An 11956-nucleotide genomic window follows, 5' to 3' on the forward strand; every position below is an offset into this window, starting at 1 on the left:
TGTGCCCAGCTGCCAGCAGAAGCTTCTCCCAGGTTCTCTTCAGATTGATGATGGAGATGCCATCACTTTTCCTTTTGGAGATGGACTGTTCCATTTGGAAGTCAAGGTTGGTGCCACCTAAGTGGGTTCCTGCTGCAAGGAACTTGAGGACATCCTCCTCCTTCATTTGCAGAACATCAAGGGCTCCGGACACTGTGAAAGTTTCCCTTTAAGTTACGTGGGAACCGAGAACAACGCCGTATGGAGCCCTCCCTGGGTAGCGTGGAAAGTGACAAGTGCACCTTCAAAACAGATTTTGTTTCCTTCAAAAACATGTGAGGTGACTCCTATTCACAGTGACTTCATAGGAGGGGCTTAGAGACACATTAGGTCCATGAAGCATCAACTCCAGATTTCATTTAATTTCACTCCAATAGTTGAGCTTAAGCGTCTCATATTCTGGGGTTTACCCAGGACGTGGCTTATTGGGGTTGGATGGCAAAATGAGATAGGAGCGGCCAGCTGCATGTTTAATTCCGCCGCCGTAGCTTGGGGCTGATAAGCCCTTTACTGTGGGGTTGCGAAAGGCAGTGAGGTCATACACGTAGTTCTATGAGAAGAGCTTGTTAAAGGCAAATGTTTGAGTTCAATGACCCGTCTGACTTCCGGTTCAAACTGATTCAGTAGGAGAAGGACCAAGCGGAATCTTGGGCTAAAACATTGCTGCTGATTTCTCGATTTTAAAGATATTTGTGGAAAATAAAATAACTTACAGTTTTGTGGGTTTTTAAAACTTACTTTATTTATCTACTTATTCCTCACACAAGGATATTCTTTTCTTTGATTTTTTTAAAGAGAGTGAAAGGGGGAGAGAGAGAAACATCGATGTGAGAGAGACACATCGATTGTTGCCTCCTGCATGCGCCCGGACTAGGGCAGGGATCAAACCTACAACCCAGATACATGCCCTTGACTGGGAATTGAACCCATAACCCTTAGGTGTGCGGGCTGACACTCTAACTACCGGGGCAACACTGGCCAGGGCCTCTGGTTTTACATTTGATTAGGAGTGTCTGTATTGAGAACACCGTGTTCTTTAGAGCATGAACTCTGGGGATAGACCACTGACTCCAGCCTGATTAGTGGCCAGATGAATAACTCCTGAAGCCTCAGTTTCACTGCCTGTGGAATAGGCGCAATAACAGTACCTTTCATGTGATAATTCACATTTATCAAGTACCAGGCATTTAATTTTGTACCAGGCCCTGTGCTAAGCTGAGCTCCCTGTGTGATAGAACTTTAAAGAAGAGGCAGTTGGTATGCGAAGGCCCTGGGTAGTCAGTGAAGAAAACTGGGGATTGGACTGTCAGATTGCCAGTAGCCCCAGCTGGGTGTTCACATGAGGCCCATGTCTTAATTCTGTGTGCCCTGCATGGAACCTAGTGCAGCCATAAGCACATAGTAGGTGCTCAATACTTGCTCAAGCCTGGTTGCACTCTGGAAGAAATACTGGATGCTTTGGGGGCAATATGCAGATGTTGTGGATATACGTGTAACCTCAACCAGCAGCAGGGTCACGTCTAGTTTGCACCCTCTCTTTGGGTTTGCATGACATTCACCTTCCAAAAGACTGGATCTCCACTCATCCTGCAAAACAAGTTGTGTGTCTCAGACGAAAGGGTTTAGAAGGCAAATTATTCTTTCTTATCAGCAGCTAAAATTCTTATTTTCACAACTCTCCTGCAGAAGCGAGAGACAGACTTGGCCCCTCCAGGAGTGACTCAGGTGTCTGTTGCTTCCCAGGCCCAGTGAATGAAGTCCCTTTGGCTGACTGGGTGAATTCAGAGCGGGAAGCCAACCACCGGTCTCAGAAGCGTTCCTGGGATTCCTGACACGGTGCCTGTGATTGGGGGAGAGTTAGCGGTTTAGAAACAGTGTCAGATAACTGTTCTCCTTGAAGTTAATCATGGCCCTTGTTCTAACAATTTGCTTACTTATTTTAAATAACTTTCTTAGTTTGAGGGTAGCTATCATTCTTTGCTCAAATTCTCTGGAAAGAACTGCCAAATTTCAATACGTTAAAATGCACCCAGCATGGAATGCAATGAAATAAAGGAGTGGTTTGTGATGCCTTTTGGAAGGGACACTACATTTTAAGGAATGCATTTAAAATGTTAACATGTTCATTTTATTTATTTATTTATTTTTATATATTTTATTGATTTTTTACAGAGAAGAAGGGAGAGGGATAGAGAGTTAGGAACGTTGATGAAAGAGAAACATCGACCAGCTGCCTCCTGCACACTCCCTACTGGGGATGTGCCTGAAACCAAGGCACATGCCCTTGACCGGAATCAAACCTGGGACCCTTCACTCCACAGGCCGACGCTCTATCCACTGAGCCAAACCGGTCAGGGCTCAAGGCATTCTTGACAAGTTCACCTATGATGGTTAGTTTTTATTCATATTATTGAACTCAGTGGTGCTGCTAATGTAAAGGTAGCTTAACTGCCTAGAGTCTTGAATGTGGCATTGTAAGATCATACAGTCAATCACCAAATTTAATTCGTAGATTTATAAGAGTGATGATACATGTGCAGAATTTAAGAAGTCAAATGGTGCCATATACATGATTTATAATGAAAACCAGCAATCTTCTGCCCTACTCCCATGTCCCTGAATTTGGCTCTCCCAGAGGCAGATACTTTTGAACCCAGCAGTGCTCAACCTGTGGGTCGCCAACCTGTGAGTCGCGACCCCTTTGGGGGTCGAACGACCCTTTCACAGGGGTCGCCTAAGACCATTGGAAAACACATATATAATTACATATTGTTTTTGTGATTAATCACTATGCTTTAATTATGTTCAATTTGTAACAATGAAAATACATCCTGCATATCAGATATTTACATTCCGATTCATAACAGTAGCAAAATTACAGTTATGAAGTAGCAATGAAAATAATTTTATGGTTGGGGGTCACCACAGCATGAGGAACTGTATTAAAGGGTCGCGGCATTAGGAAGGTTGAGAACCACTGTTTTAACCCTTTTAGATATTTCTACCACCTTTTATTTAAATGATGTTTTATTAAAAAATTTATCTTTATTGTTGAAAGTATTACAGATGTCCCCTTTTCCTCCCCCATTGACCTTCTCCACCCCGCTCTCAGGCTCCGCCCCCCCACGCCCAGGCCTTCAATGAACCATTGTCTGTGTCTATGAGTTATGTATATATGCATATAAATTCTTTGGTTAATCTCTTCCCCCCACTCCCTCACTCTTTTATTGGTCTTCTTACTTTATACATTTTAATAACTTAATGTTACTCAAAAATGTGGAACCTTCAACTGTGTAATTCCATTTATCCCCTAATCCCATCCTCTATACCAGTGATGGCGAACCTTTTGACCTCGGCGTGTCAGCATTTTGAAAAACCCTAACTTAACTCTGGTGCCGTGTCACATATAGAAGTTTTTTATATTTGCAACCATAGTAAAACAAAGATTTATATTTTTGATATTTATTTTATATATTTAAATGCCATTTAACAAAGAAAAATCAACCAAAAAAATGAGTTTGCGTGTCACCTCTGACACGCATGTCATAGGTTCGCCATCACTGCTCTATACTATAGTTGTCCTCAGTATTATAACTACACACATTATAAACTCTACAAGATAATGTCATAATTTTTGCTTGCTACAGTCCTATATATATTTTAAAAAATTAAGAGAAAAATTAATTTGCATTCATATATAGATCATTTTTATTCTCTGCATTTTTTCCTAAACTTTCAAGTTTTCATATGTCTTTCCCTTTAGCCTAAATAATGCCTTTAGCATTTCCTATTGTGCACATCTATTCACGGATTCACTTAACAATTTTTTTATCTAAAAATGTCTTTATTTTGCTTTCATTCTTGAGAGATAGTTTCACTGGATATAAAGCTCTAGATTGTCAGTTTTTATTTTCTCTAGCACTTTAGAGATATTGAGCTGTCTTATTGTCCCCTGGAGATTTTGATTAAAAGTCACTGATCATTTAATTACTGTTACTTTGTATGTAATACGTTGTTTTTCCTTGGTTACTTTTCAAGCTACTTTTATTTTTGGTTTATAGCTGTGTGACTCTGATGACCTAGGTGTGGTTTTCTCAATATCTACCTTGCTTAAGATTGCTGAGCTTCTTGAACCCATACATTTATGTCTTTTACCAAATTTGCTTCACCCCCTCCATAAGTTCCTGAATCTCTTCTAATTCATTTTTCCCTCTATTCTCTAGATTGGATGATATCTATTGATCTATCTTCAAGTTCTTTTATACCACCCAGTGATTTAAAATTTTTTAAAATGTTCATATCTAAAATTGTCTTCACTTCTAGAATTTCCATTTAGTTCTTTTTTAATGGTATCTATATCTTTGCTGAGATTTTATATTTAAAAATTTTTTTACAAACACATTTTTTTCTCCTCCTTTAAGCTTAGTCACAATCACTGCTTAAAATTCTTTTTTGCTAATTTAGTATCTGAATCAGTTCTGGATTAGTGTCCACTGACTGTTCTTTCCCTTGAGGCTGGGCTACATTTTCCTGTTTCTTTATTGAGTAGTTCTCTTTTTGTTGTTGTTGGAATAATGAATTGTATATTTATGGATAACATTCTTTCAGGAGTTGTTTTCTCAATTTATTTCTCAACTTAGAGTTGGTATCCAAAAGATACTTATTCCTAATAACTCACTGAGGAATTCTTAATTGTACACCAGACATTGTGATTCTCTGGATTATCTTATACTAGAGGCCTGGTGCACGAATTCATGCACCAGTGGGGTCCCTCTGCCTGGCCTGTGGGATCAGTCTCTTCAACATCCCCTGAGGGGTCCCAGATTGCAGAAGGCACAGGCCAGGTTGAGGGATCCCACCAGTGCATGATCGGGGCTGGGAAGGGACCCAGGAAGTTGGCCAGCTGGGGAGGGACCCCGGGAGGGCTCCAGGGCATGTCCAGCCCATCTCTCTCAGTCTCGATCGGCCAGACCCCAGCAGCAAGCTAACCTACCTATTTGAGCATCTGCCCCCTGGTGGTCAGTGCACATCATAGCAACTGGTCAAACAGTCAACTATCTGCCTCTTGGTGTTCAGTGCACATCATAATGAGTGGCTGAGCGGCCTTAGCATATCATTAGCATATTACACTTTGATTGGTTGAACGGCTGACTGGACAACCAGATACTTAGCATATTAGCTTTTATTATATAGGATTCCTCTGAAGAGCATATATAAGGTGTCCTCAAAATGTATACACACTTTGAATATTTATTAATTCCAATTGGTTAAATCTAACAACAACAACAACAACAAAAACCATCAAATGAGCTATCAGCTCTTTAAGTGTGTATAAGTTTTTTGGGACACCCTGTATATTTTTCTTTTACCAGGCAATTACTTTGCCTAGACTCAATTTCTAAAGCCTATCTCTTGGGCAGTAGCTCAAATTCAATTTAGTCCTTTTTTTGTTGGCTGAACTGTGTTAAGTTAACCCCACACATGGATGGCTCAGGAGTCAGCCAGACACTTGGGCAGAGTTTATCTATAAAATCTGGGGTTTCTACTCTTTAGATCTCTCTTTTCCAAGATTTCTCTTTCACTTTCAGCAGCTGTGTTTGCCTCACACTCTGTTCTCTGATTCCTTAGGCCAGAAAGTTTGTAGGTTTCTATGGGCATTTTAGCTGTTTTGTGGTTCTGACTTTAACTGGCCCTAAAGCTAAGAGCTGTAAACCAGTAACTCATCTTATGCCATTATCTCTGTCCCAGTTTCAGTGCCCTTCTAGAATCTTCTTGCTTTTGCCCACTTTTCATTGTTTTGGGGTAGATTAATCCCTCCACCACCCCCGTTCATAGCCTTTATCTGGGGAGGGTCAGGTCTGGTAGGGGCTCACCAGCCATATCAGAAGCAGAAGAGCCTTTTGTGATTCTTTTGCACTCCTTATTTATCTAGCATCAGTGGTTCTCAACCTGTGGGTCGCGGCCATCGGAAAACACATATAGCATATCAGATCTTTACATTGCGATTCATAACAGTAGCAAAATGACAGTTATGAAGTAGCAACGAAAATAATTTTATGGTTGGGGGTCACCACAACATGAGGAACTGCATTAAAGGGTGGTGGCATTAGGAAGGTTGAGAACCACTGATAGCTGTTTGTTCTCTCTCTTTAACGTGAAAGGCTTTCATGTTAAATGTCTGTTCCTCCTTGTTTGTTCTTGTTTACGATATTCTGTGTGCAAGCCATTCTTCTCAAAGGATGAGCTTCGTTGTAGAGTGATTGGGCAGGGACTGGCCATTGTCTTGGGTGACTTCAAAATATGATTGTCTGCTACCCCCCCCGCCCCCAGCACATCCGAATATTCTAGGGAACAATCTTCCATTTCTCACCGTGAGAAACCTGCTTGAATGCCTGCAGAGCCAAGTTGAGGAAAGATCTCAGTTCAGCATTTGGACTTTTATTAATCTTCCCATTTTTAGCCCAGGAGCCCCATAGTCTCCTGGGATTCATTTCCCCAGAGTGGAAGCTTTGTTGGCTTCTGTTGGGGGATGGAGGTAGTTGCCTGGCCGTACAGGTTGGGGAAGATGATCTAAGGGTTGGGCTGTTCCTTCATCGAATTTTCAAGGGATCCTTTTATTTTCAGCCCCCGAATCCAGAGGCTCCTGGTAACTCCCATGACTTGGGCTTCTCTGGGTTTGTATTTGAATTAGATAATTTCCTGTTGGCTCCTACGTCCCCTTTGTCACCCCAGGAAGTCTTGTTTCGGCTTTTTCCATCCTGTGATTCAGTTCCCATCCACACGACTTCTGTCTGCACCAGTGTCATCGAAATAGGGCCTGGTGTGGTCTCTGCTCATGCGCTCCATGTTCTTTTGTGTTTATGCTTCTTTATTCCTTTACTTTCATTCGGGTGGGGTTTTTGGAGAACTTTAGAAGTATGTTTGTTCTCTCTTCCCTTATTAATAAGAAGTGAAGAAATTATAAAGGATCAATTTGAGAAGAAAACATAACTTTACTAGCAAATAATAAAAGCAGACTTTTTTCTGTATTGTACAAGGGTGAAGTCTTCATCAACCAAGGAAAACATGACGGCTTACTCTCCAGCAAGAGAATAAGTGGAGGGTGGTGGTGCTTATGTATGACTTAGGGTCATAGACTTTCTTTTTTTAAAAAATATTTTTATTGATTTCAGAGAGGAAGGGAGAGATAGAAACATCAATGATGAGAGAGAACCACCGATCAGCTGCCTCCTGCTCACCCCACACTGGGGATCAAGCCCACAACCCAGGCATATGCCCTCACCAGGAATTGAACCAGTGACCTCCTGATTCCTGGGTCAACCTTCAACCGCTGAGCCACACACTGGCTGGGCGGGTCACAGACTTTCTGAGCCATTAGGGACTTGTAGGTTTCTTGGAACAGAAGTTTTCACACTTTGTTAATAGCGGTACTCATTTTTTTAAATAAAATTTTACTTGCACCTCAATATATGAATGTTATGGTCCCCCCACCTCCCAAGGTATTAAAAAATTTCTTTTATAAAACCCTGAGCTACTTCCAAGAACTTTGGGATCTCCCAAAGCACATCTGGAAAACTCTTGCTTTAGTTGTCTTAGCCCAAACTGTATCTCTCTGGGGTACGTGCTTTGAAAATGTTCAAAAGCAATAGTAATGTTAATTTAAGTTTCCTAAGCACTTTCTAGGTTTGGGGCATTCTAGGTTTGCACACAGTATCTCATTTAATTCTCACTGTGAAGCCATGAGGAAGGTGTAATGAATATTCCCGATTTGTAGGTGAGGAAACCAGGGCCCAGAAAGGCTCGGTACTTGTTTATGGAGACACAGCGGAGAAGTGGAAGAGCTGGGACTCAAACCCAGGTCTGTCTGACTCAAAGCCCATTCATTTAATACAGGACCCTGGGCGTGGTCCAGTGGGCTTTGGCCCCTGGAGCACCCGGAGCCGTCCCTGGAGGCGCTGTACATGGAGGGCCGCCTCCGCTTGTGACAAAAATATAATGATGGAATAGTTACTGCAAAAAAGCAACGCATGTCTGGTTTATCCTCAGGCAAGGCCAGCTCCCAGATACCCCACCCTACTCCACGTCGGACTCCTGCTCTCCTCCACAGGCCAAAGGTGAGTGCCCCGCTCCTCCCGCACAACGTGCACCTTCTTCAACTCCGGGTGGCGGGGAGGAGGCCCTTCTCACCCGTGTGTCCCCGCAGGGACATGCTGCCCGCCGGTGGGGACCCCAGCTGCTCCTCTCCACTCTGCTGCGGCACCCGGGACACTGCCTGCGCACCCCCCACAGAGCTCCTCCGACGTGAGCGACTCCGGCCTTGCCCACCACGACTTTCACAACTGCTGCCCAGACACCGGTCATCCCGCCACCGCCCTGGACCAGTCGGTGTCCTCCCATCTGGGGATGGGTTGTTCTTTCCATCAGCAGCCTCTGTGCCACAGCCCTGGGTAAGGAGGGAGATATTTAGTTATGAAAGACTTCAGAGCAGCCCGCCCCAGGCAGTGCCAGCAGAGAGTGAACAGTGGCGTCCTGTCCAGGAGATGGCAGTGTTGAGACACAGATTAGACATGGCCAGGCCCGGTGCTCTTGGCTTTGCCATCTATTCATTTAAAACCCACTGAACCCAAGGTCCTTCTCAGTCAATGAAAAGCTAAAGTGTCAGGAATGCGGAGGGAGAGTCTGGGTGGTGGAGAACGCCCTGTTCGCTCGTGCAGCCTCAGGTAGAGTACTCGAGGGAATTTGTGCCTGAGCTCTCAGAAAAGTATTTCTCAATTCAACACTCGCTAATATTCCTTTCTTCTTTTTTTCCTTCCTCTCTCTGCTTTTCCCCTTTTCATTCCAACTGTTGGGCCTAGATGGCAAAAAAGAGTAAAGGCCATAGAAAATTGTGGTAAAATTCCATGTGAAAAAAAATTTCAGGTGTAAAATATATACCTGTATTTTAAGTCAGTATTTTCTGTCTCAATGAGTCCTCTGTCTTTGTCAGTTTATTTTATTTTTCTTACGATTTTAAATTGAATTTTAGAGCGAGAGTAAGGGAGAGGGAGAGAGAATCATCAACTGGTGCATGGCCCCGGGGATCGAGCCTGCAACCTGGCCATGTGCCCCGACCAGGAATCAAACTGGCAACCTTTTGGAATACGGGAAGATGTCCAACCAACTGAGCCACACCGGCCAGGGCTGTCAGTTTATTTTTCAAGTAGGTGAATCCAGGTCCATTTAGTAAGGGAAAATGAAGTTGAGACCAGTAGGATTCATGGAATAGGGGCTTGCTTTGTCCACTCCATGCATAGACCTGGTTTTGCAGACTAGTAAGGGCCCAAGGAACATTAATTCATTAGAATTAGACTTAAGAAGGCAGAGAACAGAGAACTGGGACATTAAATTTTGTTTACTGTGACATGGAGAGCAAAGAAGGAGCCTGACTTCATTTTGGTTTCTTGATTTTAGAGCCTCATTGCCACCAACAAAGAAAAGAAAGGGCACACAGATGCTGGAGGATGCCGGGGACTGTCCAATGTGGACCCACGACTCCAGACCAGGTGAGCCAACGGGGAGGGGCAAGGGCGAGGAGGAAGGAGGGGGGTGGGGTATCGATGCTCAGCCCATTCAGTCAGCGCTTTTTTTATTTATTTTTTTTATAGGGTATTTTTTAAAAATATATATTTTATTGAGTTTTTTATAAGGACAGTGATTGGCCCTGGGAGTTTAATTCTTCCCTATTGTAATAATGGTTCTTGCAGTCTTAGGTGGGGTCATACAGGACTCCCAGGAAGAGATGCCATTCACTCTCTCTGCTGCAGATGGCACACCAGTCCTTTTAATTGCAGGACAGTGTGTCTCTGAGGACCCAGACCCAGGCCTGGAGGAGCTGTGCAACTGGCAGCATTTTCAAGAGCCTGCGGTGTGCTCACTGCTCTGTCAGTGCCGGTTCCTCCACGGCAGTGTGCACAGGTAGCGGGGGCAGAGCACAGCCAGAGCTGACACAGTCAGCCTAGGTGGGGTCCCAGACCCCGTCTTCCTAACAAGCTCCCAGCGATGGATGCTGCTGCTCACGGCAGTTATTCTAAGAAGCACGGCTTTAGAGGATTGCTCCAGGGGAGCAGGAAGGTAGAGAGTTGAGTTTCCCTAGCATTATTTCAAGTTAGCAGGTTCCCAGTAGCTCTTCAAAATTTTGTAACGTCATTTTAGAAGTCTTTTAGCACAATCATCTGATGCCCAAGTGGTCAGCCTACTTTGTTCTTTGTCTTCTATAACATGTGACATATAGTGTTTTTCTTTGTCTTAATATAACATGTGACACATTGTGTTTTGAGCTTAGAGACGTGATCAAGTTGAGAAAAGTTGGGTATTTTTTTTAGTCTGGAGTCTGGAACTTCAGAATTTTCAGAGTAGATGCTATGGTACCTGCTAGGGAAACGGATAATACTACACATCAGTTCTATTAGCCACTGTAAATAGTCAAAGGTAGGCGGTGTGAAAGCGCCCACTGAGGTCACTGCTTCTGCCTTTCCCAGCTACACAAGAGGTGGTGCTTTTAGGAACCTCTGGCCTCAGCTCCAGCCTGGGCCCAGGGGGTCCTTTAGCGGATGATGCCTTCACCCTTCAGCCGACTCCCACACATTGCCACCTCCTGGGAGTGCGGTGGCAGAGTTGTGCTGGACCTCTGGCCCTTGTGTGTCCAAACCTCCTACGGTCTTTTATGTTGCATAGATCCCCTGTGGTCAGCAGTTGCTTGCTTTTTCTTATTCCAACCGTAGAAATACAAAATGCAAAATGAGGGCCCCTTTCCAGATGATGTAGAGCTCTCCACCCACCTTCCTAATTTCTGCAGACATCCTTGCATCCAGCCTTCAGCTTCAATATGATTCTCAAACACAAAAGGCTGAGTGCATTCACAGCCAGACGAGAGGACCATCTGTTCGCTCTCCCACAGAGGCACCAGCTCAGTGAGAGTACCAGGCGCGCCACCCAACCCTTCCAAGGGTTTCCTCATGTAACCAGATGCGTCTTTCCTCGCCCTGGTCATTTCAGAGTTAAGCTCCACCCTGTGATGAGTTTCTGCTGCCTGTCCCCGGGAAGGGCATTGATTTGTCACCATCTCCAGAGAACAGCCGTGGAAGCCTGTCTAAAATGTCCCAGCAGATAGGAAACCTTGAGTCCCTTGTTGAACACCCATTCACAGGTCATTGAAAAGCTGGTGAAGACAATTGGCTCTAGACAATGGTTTTAGAATAATAATGAGTAGATGGGAATAAGAGGGGGGGCGGGCAAAACTCAAGTAATTGCAAGTGCCACGTTTTCATTACGGTTTATGTTTTCAGCAAACATTTTCTAGTGGAGAGCTCAGATGTGGTGTCGCTGAGGCCCAGGGTTTTCACCAAGGTGCTGGGAATGGCATGTGGGTAGAGGAAGGGGAGCTTATGCTAGGCTTATAGGCAGGGATTTGATGGGAGGTGATATGCTGGTGACCTTCCCAGCAGTTCACTTGGGCCAAGTTTTCCAAGGTCCCCATTGTTAGGGCTCACAGTGAGAATTACTGGGTGGCTCTGAGTACATGTAACATCCTGCTCTGAGAGAAGGCAACTGGAAGGCAGGCTCCTGTTAACTGGCCCTGACCCCATGTGGTCTGGATCCCAAATATGAGAGGGTTCCTGGTCCCACCTAATCGGAACCCCAAATATTAAAGAGTCCGTGGCCTCATATGGTTTGCACATCAAATATAAACGGGCTTGTCAGCTCTGGAGTTGTGACCTTTGGCCCTCACTGAGAGGTGCAGCGGCTGAATTCACACTATATAGTCAGAATGCCTGTCTCATCTCTCCAGCAGCTAGGAACTTTTAAAGCCTCCCTTTTCTTGATTATCAACTAAGAGTCACAAGTTCTACTTCACCATTTTCCAAGATTATTAAAAAAA

At 44.2% G+C, this 11956-nt stretch overlaps 1 protein-coding gene across 1 annotated transcript in view; it reads left to right on the top strand.

Annotated features, from left to right (window-relative positions):
- Positions 1 to 11956, top strand: part of MYRFL (myelin regulatory factor-like) — a 105764-nt gene that overhangs the window by 30097 nt on the left and 63711 nt on the right. Inside the window, exons 3-5 of the mRNA XM_015566848.1 lie at positions 8086 to 8153; positions 8243 to 8486; positions 9490 to 9581. Of these exons, the coding sequence (XP_015422334.1) occupies positions 8086 to 8153; positions 8243 to 8486; positions 9490 to 9581 (404 nt within the window). The remainder of the gene's footprint in view (positions 1 to 8085; positions 8154 to 8242; positions 8487 to 9489; positions 9582 to 11956) is intronic.

The sequence above is a fragment of the Myotis davidii genome, unplaced genomic scaffold (assembly GCF_000327345.1).
Source record: "Myotis davidii unplaced genomic scaffold, ASM32734v1 scaffold582, whole genome shotgun sequence".
In the NCBI taxonomy this organism is placed as follows: domain Eukaryota; kingdom Metazoa; phylum Chordata; class Mammalia; order Chiroptera; family Vespertilionidae; genus Myotis; species Myotis davidii.